At 42.8% G+C, this 21387-nt stretch overlaps 1 protein-coding gene across 3 annotated transcripts in view; it reads right to left on the bottom strand.

Moving 5' to 3' along the window:
* The window catches only part of PAFAH1B1 (platelet activating factor acetylhydrolase 1b regulatory subunit 1), a 179690-nt gene that overhangs the window by 46787 nt on the left and 111516 nt on the right, over positions 1–21387 (bottom strand). For 2 of the 3 annotated variants that reach the window (XM_073616703.1, XM_073616704.1), the window contains exons 3-5: positions 18927–19011; positions 11566–11640; positions 10304–10510 (exon numbers count right to left, since the gene is read on the bottom strand). In XM_073616703.1, the coding sequence (XP_073472804.1) occupies positions 10304–10510; positions 11566–11640; positions 18927–19011 (367 nt within the window). The remainder of the gene's footprint in view (positions 1–10303; positions 10511–11565; positions 11641–18926; positions 19012–21387) is intronic. The other variant, XM_073616705.1, reaches the window with a different exon arrangement.

Below are 21387 nucleotides of genomic sequence, written 5' to 3'. Positions count from 1 at the left end.
ACCCCCCCAAATGACCCCATTTTGGAAAGTAGACACCCCAAGGAAATTGCTGAGAGGCATCTTGAGCCCATTGAATATTAAATTTTTTTTGTCCCAAGTGATTGAATAATGACAAAAAAAAAAAAAAAAAAAATGTATTAACAGTTGTCACTAAATAAAATATTGCTCACACAGGCCATGGACATATGTGGAATTGCACCCCAAAATACATTCAGCTGCTTCTCCTGAGTATGGGGATACCACATGTGTGGGACTTTTTGGGAGCCTAGCCCCCGTACGGGGCCCCGAAAAGCAATCACCGCCTTCAGGATTGTTAAGGGCGTACATTTTTGATTTCACTCCTCACTACCTATCACAGTTTTAAAGGCCATAAAATGCCCAGATGGCACAACCCCCCCCCCCCCCCGCCAATGACCCCATTTTGGAAAGTAGACACCCCAAGCTATTTGCTGAGGGGCATGTTGAGTCCATGGAATATTTTATATTTTGACACAAGTTGCGGGAAAGTGACATTTTTTTTTGCACAAATTTTTTTTTTCTCGTCTTTCTTCATTTTCAAAAACAAATGAGCGCTTCAAAATACTCACCATGCCTCTCAGCAAATAGCTTGGGGGTTTCGGGGTCCCGTACACGGCTAGGCTCCCAAAAAGTCTCACATGTGGTATCCCCATACTCAGGAGAAGCAACAGAATGTATTTTAGGGTGTAATTTCACATATTCCCATGGTATGTTTGAGCAATATATCATTTAGTGACAACTTTGTGCAAAAAAAAAAAAAAAAAAAAAAGTGTCTTTTTCCAGCAACTTGTGCCACAATATAAAATATTCCAAAATGGGGTCATGGGGGGGTTTGAACTGTCCTGGCATTTTATGCCCAACATTTAGAAGCTTATGTCACACATCACCCACTCTAACCACTTGAAGACAAAGCCCTTTGTCACTGTTTACATGAAAAAATTATTTTTGGAAGAAAATTACTTTGAACCCCCAAACATTATATTTTTTTTTAAAGCAAATGCCCTACAGATTAAAATTGTGGGTGTTTCATTTTATTTTTTGGGGAAAAAAACACTTTTTTCAATTTTAATGCACTAAAAACACACTATATTGCCCAAATGTTTGATGAAATAAAAAAAGATGATCTTAGGCCGAGTACATGGATACCAAACATGACATGCTTTAAAATTGCGCACAAACGTGCAGTGGCGACAAACTAAATACATTTTTAAAAGCCTTTACAGGTTACCACTTTAGATTTACAGAGGAGGTCTACTGCTAAAATTACTGCCCTCGATCTGACCTTCGCGGTGATACCTCACATGCATGGTGCAATTGCTGTTTACATTTGACGCCAGACCGACGTTTGCGTTCGCCTTTGCGCGAGAGCAAGGGGGGACAGGGGTGCTTATTTTTTTTTTTTTGCTTTTTTATCTTATTTTTAAACTGTTCCTTTCATTTTTTTTGTAATCATTTTTATTGTTATCTCAGGGAATGTAAATATCCCCTATGATAGCAATAGGTAGTGACAGGTACTCTTTTTTGAAAAAATTGGGGTCTATTAGACCCTAGATCTCTCCTCTGCTCTCAAAGCATCTGACCACACCAAGATCGGTGTGATAAAATGCCTTCCCAATGGCGCTGTTTACATCTGGCGAAATCTAAGTCATGAAATGCTCGTAGCTTCCAGTTTCTTAGGCCATAGAGATGTTTGAAGCCACTCTGGTCTCTGATCAGCTCTATGGTCAGCTGGCTGAATCACCGGCTGCATTCTCAGGTTCCCTGTTGGGACAGGAGAGCCAGAGAAAAACATGGAAGACGGTGGGGGGGTTGGGCATTCCCTCCCACTGCTTGTAAAAGCAGTCTAGAGGCTAATTAGCCGCTAGGATTGCTTTTACATGAAAGCCGAACGCTAGCTGAAAAGAATGATACCAAGATGATACCTAAACCTGTAGGCATCATTCTGGTATAACCACTCAAAGTCCAGCAACATACCAGTACGTTGCTGGTCCTTGTTGGGCGTATATTGTAATCTTTTTTTTTTCATGCAGCCTGTGGGCTGAACGAAAAAAAAGAGATTAATCGGTGGGTATGCACACCATTTATATATGCCAAAGCAGGGGGGCATCCTCCTGCAAAAGGTAGGAGAAAATCGCTCCTCCGCCCCTGCTGCCCCCATGCTTCGGCATATATCACCTGTAACTTCTGTAACTATAAACGGTTCCAGGTTCGGGTCTCTCAAAATGCGATGGCATCTTGGGAGACCCTGTGAAAGTGTGCCTAGTCTGTGCAATGCTGTACCCTACGCTAATACTCAAATAGTGTATGGTAGCGTTCAAAACATTCACCAATGCAAAGCCCAGGATTGTCAGGACAGGAGGGACAATAATAGCGGGTGTCATGTCTATATCCGCGCTTGCTGCAGACACAACATCTTTTTTGGGGGGCTTCGTTGGGTAAGGGTACTCAGGAGGACAAAGAAAATGCCTCTCATGCAGCCAACTGCATTTGGTTGGGGATGTGAATGGGGGGATGTACTGGCGCTGCAGAAGTGGTGGGTTCCCAATTAGGATTGGCGAATGCAGCAGGAAGGGCATTATGGGCACGACGGGCCTGTGTTCGTCTTCTTCTTGGTGGCAGCGGGACACTACTTGTGCTTGCCACCTCACCAGCTTGAACTGCACTTATGGGACTCGCCACGTCACCAAGTGTTACTGCAGTGCTGATTTGACTACGACCAGGGTGTACTAGGCCGCTGGTGCTTGCCAGTTCACAAAAACGCTACCAAAAATTAAGGGAGGTGTATGCTGCGTGAGTGGGTGTTAGCGGTACTGCCGCTAACCTGACGCTGCCTGGGGCGACGCAGACCCTATCTGACCCTAAAACCTAAGTTATATCACCCGCCGGGCGATCAGGGGGCTAAACCTTTATTCGGTAATAAACGGCGGGTACCCTGACACTATAAAAAAATAAACGAACTAACCAGCGTCACCCGTAACAGTTATACGGTGATCACTGGTGAAAGGGTTAACTAGGGGGCAATCAAGGGGTTAAAACCTTTATTAGGTAGTATATGGGGGGTCCCTGACGCTATAAAACGCTGACGGTGAACCTATACATTTACCTCCCTAACTAGCGTCACCAGTGACACTAATACAGCGATCAGAAAAACGATCACTTAGTGACACTGGCGACAGCGGGTGATCAAGGGGTTAAAACTTTATTAGGGGGGGTACCCTAGACCTAAAGGGTCGAGCCGAGACAACATCACTTCCTCTGCCTCTGTTTACCATACAGAGGCAGAGGAAGATTCTCATTGGCTGGGAGCGATCGCGAGGGGGGGGGGCCCACAAATGGATGGCCTCCCCCTCACGTCTGATCACTCCCGGACAGAAGCCGACCGCCTCGGGCACCGGAGGGGGGGGGGGTGTGTTCAGATCACGTACAGGTACGAGATTCTGCCTGCCCGTGCCATTCTGCCGACGTATATCGTCGTGAGGCGGTCGGCAACTGGTTAAAATTACTTTTTTTTTAAAGGAAGACACTGTTTTTGTATGGCCAGCATATAATAAATTATAGTTCTGTTTGAAAATCTGCAAAACAGTAACTTTTTTTCTTTAACTGCTTGACATCCGCGCTATAGCCGAATGACGGCTACAGCGCGGACCTGAATTCCCGGGAGGCCGTCATGACGGCCTCACCAGTGCACGTGCCCTGCGCGCGCCCTGCAGGGCACGCGTGGAGCGCGCTGTGATCACCGAGTCACTGAGACTCGGGTGATCACCGATCCAAGTAAGGGGCCGGTCCCGGCCCCTTACCATGTGATCAGCTGTCAGCCAATGACAGCTGATCACATGATCAAAACAAAAGCTCTGTGATCGTTTTTTTTTTCTCCTCGCGCTGACAGTGCGAGGAGAAAAAAAAGCCGATCACCGGCTCAACAGCAAGGGACATCGGTCCCGAAGAGGAGGCAATAATGCCTCATAGGTGCCTCAATTGTGCCACAAGTACCCCCTGCCAGTGCCACCTGTTATTGCCACCTATCAATGCCCACCAGTGCCACCTATCAATGCCCACCAGTGCCACCTAACAATGCCCACCAGTGCCACCTAACAATGCCCACCAGTGCCACCTAACAATGCCCACCAGTGCCACCTAACAATGCCCACCATTGCCACCTAACAATGCCCACCAGTGGTGCCAATCAGTGCCACCTAGCAGTGTACAAGATCAGTGCCCATTATTGCCACCAATCAGTGCCCATCACTGCCACCCATCAGTGCCCATCACTGCCACCTATCAGTGCCCATTGGTGCCGCCTCATCAGCGTACATCAATGAAGGAGAAAAATTACCCTTTTAAAAAATTTTATAACAAAATATAAAAAAAAATAATTTTTTTTTTTTTTAAATTCGCTCTTTTTTAATTTTTTTAACAAAAAATAAAAACCGCAGAGGTGATCAAATACCACCAAAAGAAAGCTCTATTTGTGGGGAAAAAATGATAAAAATTTCATTTGGGTACAGTGTTGCATGACCGCGCAATTGTCATTCAAAGTGCGTCAGTGCTGAAAGCTGAAAATTGGTCTGGATAGGAGGGGGGTTTAAGTGCCCTGTAAGCAAGTGGTTAAAAAAAAAAAAAAAAAAATCTGAGTCTGAGGATATTTACCAGATTCAACCTCTAATAGTATATACAGTATATATCTCCTCTAAATAGTGTATACAGTATATCTCTTCTGTCTGTTATTCTCAGAGTGGATTAGAGATTTTGCTCCCTATCCATATAGTTGGTTATTTATATTTACCACTGCATATAAATATTTAAGAAAAAATTGCCTTTTATAAACTTTACATATTAACCACTTCAGCCGTGGAAGCTTTTACCCCCTTCCTGACCAGAGCACTTTTTGTGATTCAGCACTGCGGCGATTTAACTGACAATTGCGCAGTCTGACGTTGCACCCAAACAAAATTGACATCCTTTTTTTCTTACAAATAGAGCTTTCTTTTGGTGGTATTTGATCACCTCTGTGGTTTTTATTTTTTGAGCTATAAACAAACAAAAAAAAAAAAAAAGACAATTTTGGAAAAAAAACCCCGCAATATTTACTTTTTGCTATAATAAATATTCCCCAAAAATATATAAAAAACCCAATTTTTTTCCTCAGTTTAGGCCGATCTGTATTCTTCTACATATTTTTTGGGGAAAAAAAAAAAAAAAAAAAAAATCACAATAAGCGTACATTGATTGGTTTGCGCAAAAGTTATAGCATCTACAAAATAGGGGATAGTTTTATGGCGTTATTATTTTTTTTTTTTTTACTACTAGTAATGGCGGTGGATCTTCGATTTTTATCAGGACCGCGACATGGCGGACAATTGACATTTTTGGGACCATTGGCATCTATACAGCGATCAGTGCTATAAAAATGCATGGATTACTGTAAAAATGTCACTGGCGGGGAAGGGGTTAACATTGGGGGGGGATCAAGGGGTTAATTGTGTTTCCCTAGTGTATGTTAGAGCTGGGCGATTTTCTCAAAAAAAAAAAAAAAAAAAAAAACTGCATTCACGATTCAAATAGGTTTTTTTTTTTTTTTTTGGACACTGCGCCTGTCCTGAGGAGCTGCAGGCAGGAGTTTTTAGGCGAGGCCGCGGCTTCGGCCTAGTCCATGGTGTCCGGCCTCGCGGACTAGGCCGAAGTCACGGCCTCACCTAAAAACTCCTGCCCACAGCTCCTCAGGACCGGCGCGGTGTCAGCACCGGTCCTGGTGAAAAAAATTTAAAAAATCGATTTGCTGAAATTTTGAATCGATTTGACCTCTCAACTCGATTCAAGATTTAAATCGATTTTTATCCCAGCCCTAGTGTATGTTCTAACTGAAGGGGGAAGGGGACTGTGTAGGGGAGATGACAGATCGCTGTTCATACTCTGTGGGCTCTCATAGAACCAGAAACTGTTTACACACACAGATCCCGGTTCTCGGTGTGCCCCGAGCGATCGCGTCCGCCCGGCAGTGCTAGCATCCGCCGGGCACTCGCATCGGCTCCGTGGGAGAGCAGGGGGCGATTAAATAGTGGCCAAAAAAGGAAGCGAAGCAAGATAACGGCGATTCGCGCAGCCGACCCATGTTGCGATGGCTGGTCGGCAAGCGGTTAAATAAATTATACACCACACTTAAGGTTAATTAACCAATCGAAACTATAAATTGGCCAACTAAACAGAGCATGGGATAAATGCTGCAGTTGCTCTGTTAAGACAGTGTCCTGAAAACAAATTGCAGTGAAAGCTGGTTGCAGGGCTGGTACTGCAAGTGAAAAGAATTCTTTAAGATCAAGTCTCAAAATGTCCTACATGTAGAATCTTTGAAACAAGCAACAACTTTAATTAAAATAGTTAGATATTTGTTTCGGAAATGGCAGATTTACTACCAGAACAGACTACTTCTTAGTAAATTCTTTTTTTCACTGGATAAAAGGAGATCATGACTTTTGGAGTAGTGAAAATCCTTCCCGGATTAACCCAATCATAAAATTGTCTTATATTTGTTCTTGAATGGGAAATGGTATTTTTTTTCCCAGAGAAGCATCACTGTGCAGCTGTGTTGTATGGCCCCTGGCAGAACAAAAGTTCACCTGACCTATTGCCATGGCTTTCGCTTTGTTTTCACCATAGCCATTGGTGATCCCCTGTTGGGTTTCCAGGAAGTAGAGTGCAGAATAAAGGTTATGCATGTCCAGAAAGAATGCAGCCACCTAAGTACAGGCTGTCCTGTAGCCGTAGTAGGAAGGAAGAATGCAAACACCCTATAAAGAGCTCTAGGTGGAATGGCAGTAAAGTGCGCAATCTGTGGTGTGATTTAACACCTAGTGATCTACTGGAGACTAATCTCCAGTCCCTGGTGTTCTGCATTTGTGGTGTCATTAACCACTTCAGCTCCAGAAGTTTTTACCCCCTTCCTGACCAGAGTACTTTTTGCAATTTGGCACTGCGCTGCTTTAACTGGTAATTGTGAGGTCATGCAAAGCTATACCCAAAATGGAATTTGCATTCTTTTTTTCCCCCACAAAACAGAGCTTTCTTTGGGTAAAAAGAATTTCAATAAGTGTATATTTATTGGTTTGCGCAAACGTTATAGCATCCACAAACTATGGTACATTTACTGGAATTTATACAGCTTTTAGTTTATGACTGCCTATCTCCTTTGAGGTGTTAAAAAGGCAGGGCAGTACAACCGAACCCCCCCCAAATGACCCCTTTTTGGACACCAAGGAATTTGCCGAGAGGCATGTTGAGCCCATTAAATATTTCATTTGAAAATTTAAAAAAATTACAAAAAGAAAGTTGTCAGTGAAATGATATATTGCACACACATACAATGGGTATATGTGAAATTACACCCCAAAATACATTCTGCTGCTATTCCTGAGTATGGCGATACCAACAGTGAGACTTTTTTGGCAGTCTAGCCACCTACAGGACCCCGAAAACCAATCACTGCCTGCAGGCTAAGGGTGTAAATTGCTCGTTTCACTTCCTCACTACCTATCTCAGTTTCAGAGGCCCCAAAATGTCAAAATGGCACAAAACCCCCTCAAATGACCGCTTTTTGGAAAGTAGACACCCCAAGGTATTTGCTAAGAGGCACGGTGAGTATTTTGCAGATCTCACTTTTGGTCACAAATTTTCTTAAAAAGAAAAAATATGTTTTCCTTTTCTTTCATTTTCCAAAAAAAACATGGCAACAAATGAGATCTACAAATACTCCCGCATGCCTCATAGCAAAAACCTTGGGGTGTCTATTTTCCGAAAATCTTACCATTTCAGGGCCTCTGAAACTGATAAGTAGGGAGGAAGTGAAATGAGCAATTTACGACCCTTAGAAAGCCTGAAGGCGGCGATTGGTTTTTTGGGGTCCTGTACATGGCTAGACTGCCAAAAAATCTCACGTGTGGTATCCCCGTACTCCGGAGAAGCAAGAGAATGTATTTTGGGGTGCAGTTCCACATATATCCATGGCATGTGTGAGCAATATATAATTTCACCGACAACTTTTTGTAATTTTTCATTCACTTGTGACAAAAAAAATTAAATATTTAACTTTTTTTTTTTTTACACACAAACATTTTGTCATTTTCCCGAAACTTGAGGCAAAACATAAAATATTCCACAGACTCAACATGCTTCTCAGCAAATACCTTGAGGTGTCTACTTTCCAAAAAGGGATCATTTGGGGGGGTTGAACTGTCCAACATTAGAAGCTTATGCCACACATCACCCACTCTTCTAATCACTTAAAGGCCAAGCCCTTTCTGACACTTGTTTACATTTTATTCTTTATTCCAGGTAAGGGTCTCCCAAAATGTGATAGCCATCTAACATCTTTGGAGACCCTGTGTGAAAGTGTGCCCTAGACTGTGCCCTTGCTGTACCCTATACAAATACTCTACTAGTGTGTGGTAGTGACGGAAACAGTCCCCGATGCAGAGACCAGGTTCACCAGGCGGGACAAAAATAGCAAGTGTCACGCCTGTAGCCACACTTGGAACAGACAGCATTTTTTTGGGGTGCTCATTGGGTAGGGGTGTCACAGAGCTTTTACATTTTGACTCCATATCTGGAACGCTTGCTGGGGAGATAACGTTTGAAAACAAGGCGGCCAAAAAACTTAATCAGGGACTCATCAACGCAGACAGCTTGTTGGGGCGTAGTACAAGGCTGCAAGTTTTTGATCAAAGTGATTTACGAGGGGCCAAATTTTGTGGAGCCGATCATATTCAGGGTCACCCTGATGACAGAGTTCATTGCCATTGAAAGGCATGAACCGCAAGAATTGCTCATATCTAGTCCTGGCCATGGCAGCAGAGAACACAGGCATATGGTGAATTGTGTAGAGTGAGAAAATGCTGCGCTAAACCCATAGTGTAAAAAACAGAAAACAAAAGCAGCTGACACACAAACAAACCAAGTCCAATGAGAAATAACAAAAAGTGCAGCGCTAAGAGTACCTAACATGTGATAATAAACATATAAATATAAAATGAACACCCTTGCAGAAGTGAAAAATTTGTGAACATCAAATTATAATCAAATGTTCTGTGTGAAATATGGAACAGCAAATAGAAAAAAGTCCATATGGAAAATGTGAAAGGGATATCTCCTCAAGTTGGAAGATAACGGTGATCATCAGAAGACGTATGGATATTCAATGAAAATGAGAGGGTACCCTTACCGGATCCGTAGGACGCACATACCCTATAGCAGTGCGTCAGAAAGGCACAGGGAGGATCTCCCGTGGTATCCAGACCAAGCGGTGTCTTGTAGGCCGCGAGCCCTGATGGATGATGATAGACACAAGCGGGAGTTGAACGACTGTCCCTCAAATTCCCAGTTTCCAAGAGGGGATGATCCGGGGTGATAATTCAGCGGAAAAACGCGGAAAAAGAAAAAGGGGAGCTCCACATGGTATAGGTCAAACAAATGAGATTTATTAAGGTTAAAATGGCAATGTGGGAAGCTGAAAATGCTAGCCCTATGCATTTCACGCCTATGCCCCTGTTGAAGACCGTTTAGTCGAAATGCGTAGGGCTAGCATTTTCAGCTTCCCACATTCCCATTTTAACCTTAAACTGATCACTTTATCTATGTATGGTGTTTTACTATAATAAATCCCATTTGTCCGTGGGCACGAATCCCGTACCTGTACGTGATTTTGCGCAGCGGGGCCACCCGGAAGTGGTTAGGTTAACTGCTAACTCGCAAGTGCAGTGCATTCTGAACATGGCGCAGGGAATGCACACGGAATGCAGGTTTCCTGCATCGCATTCTGGTCGGAGCTGGTCCTAAATAATGTTAAAATTTGCCTTCAGTTCTAAAAATGTGTTTCAACTATAAGGGCTCCTTCACACGGACGTGTCCGTGTACGGAGCCCACTCTGTTCAGCGGGGGGGATCGATCCGCCGATCCCCACTGAGCAGGCAGATGACAGGTCCGTCGCTGCACACTGTGCAACGACGGACATGTCAGAGCGCCGCTCTCCCCTATGGGGGATCGGATGATGATGGACCGTAGAGTCCGTCGTCACCCGATCCGAAAATGGATGGAGAAGTAGGTTTTTCCTCCGTTACACTTTTTCGGATCGGAGCGGGTCGGATGTCAGCGGACATGTCACTGCTGACATCCGACGCTCCATAGATGTCTATGGAGGGTCCGTTCAGGTCCGCCTAAAAAACTGACAGGTGGACCTGAACGGATCGTCAGTGTGAAAGAGGCCTTACACAACTTCAAAAAAAGTCACTAGAAATACCTTAATAGTTGCATCCTCTGAAGCAGTGACCATAACACTAAACACTGGATGGAAAATGACACGAGTGACCGGACTCCTGTGGCCACTAAGTGCATATTTTTCGGGAGGACGTGGTATCCATTCTTTGGGGTCCCTCTTCTGTCCTATAGGTCCCCCAGAAGTAAACTCTTCTTTTGCTTCATTCAGTTTTGATTCTAACTCCATAACCTGAAATTAGAAAGGGGAAATCAAATGTTAGGACAGCCTTTGATATTAAAGCGTTTGTTACCCCAACATTTCATATTCCTGATACGCACCACGTATGAAAAAGTATCCTGTTATCTTTATGTGAAATCCCTTGTGTTCCCGACAGCTTTCCTTTAAAAAACTGACCACACTAAGCAGGAGAACACACCATGGTCAGTTCTCTTGCTATGCTGGGAACTCAGCCTGCTCGCCTCCAATGATCAGACTTGCCCTGAAAGCCCCCTTCCCCCTTACACAGCCTTTCACTGAGAAGTTCGGTATATTGTTGCTTCTCCTCCCCCAGCTCTTAAGCAGTTGAGATCAGAGGGAATGTGATCACTTCTAAAAACAAATACAAATGTTTTGCTTTCATTTCCATTTTAAAACTGGATGGGTTTTTTTTTTTACAAGGTGATTGTTTACGATCACCTTAAGCAACATATTTTTGCCCTATCCTAACTCAAAAAACAGACGGAGGTAAAAATACACTGATAAAAATTAAAGTGGAAGTCCATGCAAAAACTAAAATCCCTGCATGTATAGCCATCAACATTCTAACACTAGCCTCTCTAGGCCCGAAAAGAAAAAAATAAGTATACATACCTTTTCTACAGACGATCCGACCCGATCTCCAGTGGCAAAGGCTCTAAACCCACGCCAAGCTGTGAGCCGAGGCTTCCCTTTGGAGGTAGGTGCAGAGAACACGTCTGTCAACTGAAGCCCTATAGTAACTCTATGAGTGACGTCACTTCCTATTAATTTCACAGCCGTTGTCAGACGTGTACTCAGCAGAGCTTCTGCCGCTGGAGATCGGGTTGGATCGCCTGCAGAAAAACGTATGTAGGTATGTATGTATAGATGCAGGGATTTTAGTTTTTGCATGGACTTCCACTTTAAGAACTTGGAAATAGATGTCTGCAAGTTTGAATACAAATATTTAGTAGAAGATCTGAAAAAAATTCAACCATGTATAATACTGATCTACACATTCAAGATAAATACAAGAGGCATTTATTCACAAAAACGAATGCAATTACCTTCTTCTGTAATCTGATAACTGATGTCCATTTCTTTTCCAGTAGGCCAGCATACTTTTTATCTAATTCTTCATTCTGAAATGTAAAATACATATTGAACAGGAAGAGCTGTGTGAAAGGCATCAATGTGCTGTAGAATTCAATTATATAAGAAACTATCTACAGTACTTTACTACAGATAGATGCCAAAATATGACCAAGATTGAGTTTTTGTTAATTCTTACAGAACGCATTTCTAATGGCATCAATACCACTATAATCTTTCAATAAACCCATTTTTACAGACTATTGTAATAGGATTTAAAGGACAACTTAAAAAGGACAACTCCACTTTAAACAGGCCAGAACTAGAGGGGTAGGTAAACAAAGGCTGTACATTACATTAATCTCCACACTCTTATTTCAGCTATTCCACTATTCTTAACTCCTTCTCTGCCAGTTTGGGAATCGTGACCTTTCAATGTTTCTAAACAGAGTTTAAAACCTCCATAAGGGTCTGTATTGACAAGCTTTGGGATTGTGTGGATGGCTTCACTTTGACTTCAATGACAGGTTCACTTTAACAGTTTCAAGTGGATTTTGCATGGCTATAGATTTATGCATGAACAGTGCCTTGAAAAAGTATTCATACCCCTTTTCCACATTTTGTCATGTTACAACCAAAAAAGCCAATGCATTTTATAGAAATTTTATGTGATAGACCAACACAAAGTGGCATATAATTGTGAAGTGGAAGAAAAATTAGATGTGGTTTAAAACATTTTTTACAAATAAATGTGAAAAGTGCGGCGTGCATTTGTATTCAGCCCCCAAGTCAATACTTTGTAGAACCACCTTTCGCTGCAATTACAACTGCAAGTCATTTTGGGTATGACTAACAGCTTTGCACATCATCTAGAGAGTGACATTTTTGCCCATTATTTGCAAAATAGCTGAAGCTCTGTCTGATTGGTTGGAGAGCATCTGTAAACAGCAATTTTCAAGTCTTCCTACAGATTCTCAACTGGATGACACATGAATATGCTTTGATCTAAAACCATTCCATTGTAGCTCTTGCTGTATATTTAGGGTCGTTGTCCTACTGGAAGGTGAACCTCCACCCCAGTCTCAAGTCTTTTGCAGATTCTAACAGGTTTTCTTCTAAGATTGCCCTGTATTTGGCTCTATAAATCTTCCCTCACCTCTGACCAGCTTCCCTGTCCCTGCTGATGAAAAGCATCCCTACAACAGGATGCTGCCACCATGTCTCAGAGTAGGGATCATGTGTTCAGGGTGATGTGCAGCATTAGTTTTCTGCCACACAGAGTTTTGTTTTTAGGCCAAAAAGTATGGCTTTCTTTTAACAACGGCTTTCTTCTTGCCACTCACTCATCCATAAAGACCAGATTTGTGGAGTGCACAACTAAGGCTCCATGCACACTTAAACTGAAATAAAAAAAAAAAAAAACCCCAAAACGCCCAAACTCTTACAAACATCAGTTTAACAGCCCTTAAACTCCCCTCTATGTTATGCCATGTGTCTATGCACAGTTTTTTGAAGGTTATTAGCAGGGGAGTTTATGGGCTGTTGTCTGAACGCGTTCAAGAGCAGTCCTAAAAACGCCAGACACCTGTAAAAGGTGTTAAAGTTTAACGCTGTATACAGAGCGTTAAGCCTTGTCAGGCGTTTCTCTGCCTCTACTCAAAAGCAATGGTTCCCTATGGGAGCCCATTGATTTGAATAGAAGTCGCACCAGAAGTGCAGTGCAACTTGTGTGCTGAGGATGTTGAAGGGGAACCCGCCAAAATGGGAAAAAAAAAAAAAAAAAAAAAAAAATGGTGTGGGATTCCCCCCAGGACGATACCATGGCTCGGCAGGTCAGAAATGGGAGGGGGGTGCAAGGACAAAGGCCTCTTCCAGACAACCCAGGCCGGTGGTTGTCAGACTGCGGGCAAGGCTTATCGGAATCTGGAAGCCCCATTTAATAAGGGGGCCCTCAGATCCCAGCCTTCCACCCTATGTGAATGAGTATCCCTACCCATTAACCTATAAAAAAGAAAAAAAAAAAAAGAAAAAACGGGTCAAAAATAAAACACACAGTACTCAGGTTTTTAAAGTATTTTATTAAGGCAGCTCCGACTTCGCTTCAGATTTCTTCTCCCCTCTCTGGCGATGTCTTCTCACTCTGCCGGTCCTTCTCCACTCTGCGCTGTCTTCTCGCTCTTTTGCCAGGTCTTTGCCGCTGTCTTCTCCCTCTATTCTTCTTCGGATGTGGACTTGATGCGATCTCCCAGTGTAATGCTGGGTCCGCCGTGTGCAATGACTTATATGGTGTTCCAATAAACAGTCCATGTTGAGCAACCAAACGATTACTGCCTAGTTTGTGCCTGTCAGCGGTTGGAATATCTGATATCTATATTCAGACTAGGAGGAAGCGGTATATGACGAAAGCACTCAAGCGGAGTGGGGGACATTTCGTTACACTGGTGGCAGCGGCGGGATGCTTCCGGCAGTCTGGGACATCCAAACCTCCACCTGGATCCAAGATCAGGATAGCAGACTTCCGTCAACCCAGCGGAGATATGGATCTGGCATCAGAGTTCCGGGGCAGTGGGGATCATCCTTTCAGCATACTCCAGGACTGTATCTGTGGATGATTACCTGGAGCTTAGGCAGCAGATTCAGGAAGGACTCTGGATTGGAGCCCTCCAGGTCGCTGTATGCAACAGGGCAAGTGCTCTCCAACCCCAGAGCAATGGGCCAGTGACCAGCGGGCCTTGGCGGTTGGCATTCCTGAAAGCAGCCCCAGGAGTAATGGGTGACCGAGTTGGACAGGCTGGTCCAGCAAGAGATAGAGCTGGACAATCGGTATCGGGCTCTACAATTGCACGCAGAGCAGGGATATTTAGGTTAGATAACAGAATGTTCTGCGGAGGGGTTTGACTTTGGCGGCCCTGGATTGCTATGGGAGAGCCTTACAGATCATTTTGTGTTTAGCAATGCTTGGTCTTGCAGGAGTCTCAGAGCTTAAACCTGATCTGGACTATTTGCTAATGAACAGTATCTGGAAAGGGCATACAGGAAACTGCTAGAACACGTCCAGCCAGCGCAGGGTGGAGAAGGACCGGAGGGAGAAGACATCGCCAGAGGAGAAGAAAATCGGTAGAGACGTCAGAGCTGCCTTAATAAAAAAACACTTTAAAAATCTGTGTACTGTGTTTGACACTTTTTTTTTTTAGGTGAATGGGTAGGGGTACAATGTACCCCATACTCATTCACATAGGGTGGGGGGCCAGGATCTGGGGGCCCCCCCTTGTAATTGGGGGTTTCCAGATTCCGATAAGCCCCCGCACTCGGACCGACAACCACTGGCCAGGGTTGTTAGGAAGAGGCTTTTGCCCTCATCAACATGGGGACAAGGTGCTTTGGGGTGCCCCCCCTTGTCCCAAAGCGCCCCCCCATGTTGAAGGCATGTGGCCTAGCATGGTGCGAGTGGGGGGGCTACCTCGTTACCCCCTGAACTGCCGGGCTGCGTGCTCGGAAAATGGCGTGGGGAGTTCCCCTTAAAGCGGGGGTCCACCTATCGTTTTTCTTTTTTTTTAGTTCATTCACAAACTTTTCTTCTCAGCATTACATACTCACATATTGTGTGTAATATGTCCGCCTGTGTCAGATTTCGTCGGAAAGAATAACTTATATTATTCACTGCAGGCGGTTTCCATCTTCATTGTGGGCATTTGAAGCCCACAAGCATTTATTTCCTGGATGTGGTGAATGCTGTGCTCCCAGCATTCACCGCTCGTTCCTGCACATGCTCAGTGGCATCCTGGGAAGCCTGAGACTAGCTCCCAGGAGTCTGGGAGAGGCTAGAAACACGCCTACTCCCACGGGAGGAGAACCAGGAAGTGCAAAGAAGAATAGAAAAATAAAAGGTAATTACGGCGATTTTTTTTAAACAGCATGTCAGCATCTAGGCAAGTAAGAGAATACATACAGATATTGTTCAAAATTTGGGTGGAACCCCGCTTTAAAATCCATACCAGACCGAAGGGTCTAGTATCGTCCTGTGGGGAACTCCACGCCAATGTTTTTTTCATTTTGGTGGGCATTTCTCTTCAACATCCTCAGCACACAAATTGCACCTCAAGTCGAATCATCATGATCCGACTTCTGGTGCGTTTCCATTCAAATCAATGGGCTTCCATAGGGAACCACTGATTTTGAATAGAGGCGGCTAAACGCGCATTGACACCAATGCTAAACGCTCATAAAATTAAATTTTTAACGCTCCTTTTTTCCTGGCGTCGGTACTAGCTTTTAAATCAGCTTCAGTGTGCATGGAGTCCAATAGTTGTCCTGTGAACAGTCTCCCACCTGAGCTGTGGATCCCTGCAGCTCCTCCAAAGTTACCATGGGCCTTTTGGCTACTTCTCTAAATGAGTGTTTCTCAACTCCAGTCCTCAAGGCGCCCCAACAGGTCATGTTTTCAGGATTTCCCTCAGATGAAACGGCTGTGGTAATTACTAAGGCAATGAAACTGATGAAATCACCTGTGCAAAATAATGGAGGGCCTGAAAACATGACCTGTTGGGGCACCTTGAGGACTGGAGTTGAGAAACACTGCTCTAAATAATGCTCTCCTTGCCCGGCCTGTCAGTTTAGGTGGATGGCCATGTCTTGGTAGGTTTGTAGTTGTGCCATACTCTTTTCATTGTCGGATGCTGAAATGAACCGCTCTCCAGGAGAACAGCTGTATGTATACAGAGATCAACTTACACACAAGTGGACTCTATTTACTAAATTGGGTGACTTCTGAAGACAATTGGTTCTAGATTTTAGTTAGGGGTATCAGCGCGAGCCCTGGTTCACAATAATGCGATTTATGTCAAATCGGTGTGATGCCGCATTTGCGCGCCACACCGATTCCCTACAGTAGTTTCTGTACTACTTTTGACGATTTCGGGGTATGATTTCTATTGACATCTGTGCAGAATACCGCACAGATGTTTCTGAAATTGGGGGCTGACATGGGAATGAAATCGTGTGAGTTCAGCAGTCAGTGTGAACCAGGGCCAAAGGGGCTGAATACAAATGCACACCACACTTTTCAGTTATTTGTAAAAAAAAAACTTGGAAAACTAATTAACTTTCCTTCCACTAAACAATTATGTGCCACTATCACAATAAAATACAATTACGTTTTTGATTATAACATGACAAAATGTGAAACATTTCAAGGCACTGTAGAACCCAAGTGCCTGTAGAACAGAAGTCCATCAAAACAGGTTTAAGTTTGAGTAAATTTCTGCCACCCAGAGATATGCAATGCTGATAAAATTTTATGAAGCACAGAGTCAGAGCCATATGCACTACAATCACCTCCCCACACTGCACCCATTCTCTGTGGAGTACTCCTTTCAACATACATAATATATATATATATATATATATATATATATATATATATATATATATATATATATATATATATATATATATATATATATATATATATATATATATATATATACACATATACATACATACATACATACATACATACATATATATACACACACACACAGTTTCATTGCTATGGATGAAGCAATTTTAGCCTTTTCACAATACGGTGCTTCAGGAAATCTTTGCAAATGTTTCAGTATTAGCATAACTTGTGCAAAAGTAGTCACAATTTTTACAATACAATTTTAGGCTTTTTAATATTCAATATATCCAAGAATTCCAGAATTAAACATTCTCTACACAGATTTTGAAAAAAATGTGTACTGCCAGTACTACCAGTTTCCTTTTAGATTAATTTTAGATATAACAAGATTTACTCATACAGTAGAATAAAGTTGAACGGGTCTCTTATTTCCTAGTATTGAGCAAACGGTGGTGGTAGGTGGTTCGCTTAAAGTGGAGTTCAACCCACTTTTACAACTCTTCAGCATCCCTCACTAAACTGTGCACCGTAAACGAATTGGATATTTTTAAAAATATGTTCTCAGCACTTACTGTATATCTGCTGTATTCATTTTTCACTTCCTGCTCCCTGGCCACGGCCCATCGCATCATTTCCTGTTTGCAATGCCTTCTGGGAAGGGGCGGCAACTTCCTCTGACACTGCCGTTGCTGTGAAACCTGACCTGAAACCTATTACACTGCTTGTGCTGCACTGAGCATGTGCGAGATCTGCAAGGATGAGATCCAGGAAGAAATACAGTCTGGCTTCAGATGCCCAGACTTAAGATGGCCACGGCCTGCTGTAAGTTTATAAAATAAACCACTGCTATAAACTAACAAAACAGACCTTAGTTTACAGACTAAACTTTACTAGAATACATTAAGCTTGTGTATTATAGGGGTATTTTTATTTAAAAAGTATAATTTCGTCCGGAACACCACTTTAAGAACCACCTACGTCTATTTCAGGCAAACATTCTCACCAGTGCCAGTAACATTACAGGAACTTTTACTACTGCCACTTTAAGAATTTGTCCTTGTCATAGCGAGAGAATCCTAAAGAGCTACTGAAAGTTCTCAGAACAGAAAACTGGCTGCAACGAGCAAACTTCTGAGCTGGCATACAGAGGTACACCAATACTCCGATTGTAATAGTTTGTAAGAGTATCCCACAGGACTGTATTCCCAGCCCCACTCAGCTATCGGCCAGGAGATTCCCCAGCTGAAAGCTAAATGTAAATGGGGATACAGCTAACGTCAATATTCAAATATGGAAAATGCCAATACTAGGAAAATGACTGGGCTGCTATTGGACTATGGTTCAGCCCATTGCTTTGCGCTGTCATTCAAATGTAAAGCAGAACTGATAGGGACTAGTCCCAGTTTCCCCGTCAGGCTCCACTCAAAATACAAAACACTCTAGTCATGCACCCGTCATAGTGACGGGCACCGTGGGAGGAGTATCCAGTGTGAATAATCCTTCCTCAGTGCAGACATGGACAGATTTATGTACCTGTTTCTGACAAACCTTCAGGCAGACAGTTGCATTTCTTGAACAGCATACAATTTGTTATAAATTTTGCACTACGGCCATGAGGGCAGATTCCCGAGGAGTACATTTTTTTGGCGCAGCAGGTTTGACGCAAACAACCACATTTCAATACTGCTGCATTGAACAGAAGAACTTTGATGAAATGTTATTTGTGGCTTTTCAATAAAGTTCCGAGGGAAAAAAAGGCAAAACATAGTAAACCATGCAATGTGTCAGGATTGGTGCGTATGCACTGTGTCTCAGCACACACTGTTCAGCCCAACTCACTAGTGTGAATAGGCCCTTAGAGGAAGGCATAAAGATCCATTTGTTTTCAAATTGTAAAAAAGACAGCAGACATGAATCAGCAAACCTAGGACTTACCATATCCAACTCTGCTTCCTTTTTAAAAACAGAGTAAGCTTCTTCGTAGCCATTGGAACGAAGATAATCTGCTATTGCTCGATTTCTGGGGGAGGAAAAAATGTGATATCAATTAAAATTAACACTTTCACAAATAATTTTCAAAGGTCTACCGTATATCTCAACTGTTCAGCTTAAAGTGAACTTGCCATATCTGAATTAACCTGTACGTGAGATTGCATCTATTATGCTTGGTTTCAAGTAAATACATAGTGTAAGGTTAAATCCCAAACCAGACCAGCTGGGGCTCCCTCTCAGGTTAATTGCTCATTAAAGCGAAACTTCAGTCATTTTTTCAACTTTCCATCTATTAAATCTTCTGCCCTTGTTGTTTTAACTTTGGATAGTAAAACTTTTTTTTCTGCCTGTAAATACCTTATACGGCCCACTTCCTGTCTGGTAAAAAACCTAGGCTTACATCATCATGCACAACACACACTCACTCCTGAGTTTTCCAGGAAAGGAGAGGGGGGGATGAGTCATAAGAGGGCCAATGAGAGCTGCAGAGCTGTAGGTGTGTGTCTGTGTAAATCCTGGAAGTGAACAGGCAGCAGCTTCAGTTGCCCACAGTTAAAATGGATGCAACCGGACTCCGCGGAGGGAGATTTCTGCAGCATATTTGGCAAGTACAGAATCACAGTATATATAAAATAATTTGCAAAGTGGTTGGAGAGAAGCTTCAGAATGGCAAAGATGTTTTTACAAATTATGTGAGCAGACTGCAGTTCCTCTAAGTTTAAGAGTACAGGGACAAGGAAAAACTCTTGCTTGTTGCTCCTGTAGGCTCCTTCAGTGTGACTGCTTTTGCAAAGCCACCTACTCCTGCAATGCAGGGTTATTAGTCCTGCACTGTAAGGGATGATGGAAATGGACTGCCCACAGATCCGAGCGTCAGTGAGAAGAGGACATTGCTAAAGCCTGCCAGGACCAGGAGTGACTCAAGAGGGATTGTCAGCCATAAATACAGCATTTTCGGTAAACGTCAGCACTGGCAGCATATACTGTATTTTGCATTACAGGGATACTCTGCCACAGACAGCTAGTCTTACTGCAATGCTCCTGCATAGACCTCTCCCATAGAATGACTTTCACAACTGCCTGCCACAACTGTACTGGAAATTGTACTGGAATTTACAGGCTACACTTTTTGGCAAGACTTAGAAGCTCCACAATATCCAGGTGGTTCTTTTTAAAACTGTATAAATCACAAAATTAGCATACTTCACAGAGTAAATAACAAAAATGCAGCGCTAAAATAATAAAAATGTCAACAAAAATTTGACCATAAAGACATCTACACTTATTGCACACGGCTGTTTAAATTTCACTGAAAGAGCACAGACTGTCCTGGGTTGTGCCGTGTGCTTGGAGCCAGAAGCGATAACCCCTTTATTAAAATAAATTAAAAAAAAAAAAAAATATATATATATATATATATATATATATATATATATATATATATATATATATATATATTATTCAAAAATATCCTATTTAAATATTAAAAAAAAAAAAAGGGAGAGCTGCCTATTTTTACTACCAATTCAGAGTGTAAGCCCAATAATACAGACACTCAGAGCCTAATGGCTATCAAGTAAATCTTAGGGGCCGGCTCACACCTGAAACACAGTGAACATGGTCCACAATCCTCTGCAATACCTGCGTGTTCCAATGTGGTGCAATTTTGTAGCCAATTCATTTGAATGGGTTGCAAATCATGCCAGAATGCAAAAAATAAATAAAAAATTGTGCACGCACTATTCCAAAAAAAAAAAAAAAAAAAAGCCACACCAATTTGCATTAGTAATGCAGTACTGAGCAATCTGGTCCCCGCAAACGTACTGTGTTTGGGGTGGCTTTAACCTTATATTAGCACCCGCAGCAGATTGCAAAGGTAGTGCGTTTTGAGCATGGTGCAGGAAATGCACCTTTTCCACACCACGTTCTGGTGTGAACCGGCCCTAAAGCAGTATTAAACCCAAAATAAATTGTTTACTATATTGCAGCTTATCAATTTTTCAATGTGATGGTTGCATTTGTTTTCCTTTTAAGCTTTCTTTCCATCTGGTGAGCCTGCCAGTAAATCTGTTTTTCCAACAGAATAAGCTGTCCTTGCAGATGTAGCAGTAAGTGGGTTGAGACACCATTCAACACGGACAGGGGTGCTTACCATGGTCAGCTTTTATGTAAAACCTTTATCCCAAAAGGGGGGAAATTGTTTGCTGTAACTGCTTGTAAAGTATTAGCTGGCGTCATCTAACACTCCCCTCCCCCCAGATTAACAATGCTGCTGTCCAAGGGTGTCTTTGTGCTCCCCTATCCAGAGTAAAGGCACTCTAATGCAGGAGGAAGTGTTACTGGCTAGATCACCAGATGAAAATAGAGGGGAAAAAATTAATTAAAAAAGAAACACTAATTAAGC

This window comes from Aquarana catesbeiana, linkage group LG02 (genome assembly GCF_042186555.1).
Source record: "Aquarana catesbeiana isolate 2022-GZ linkage group LG02, ASM4218655v1, whole genome shotgun sequence".
NCBI lineage: Eukaryota > Metazoa > Chordata > Amphibia > Anura > Ranidae > Aquarana > Aquarana catesbeiana.
This window is presented reverse-complemented; position numbering and strand designations above follow the sequence as displayed.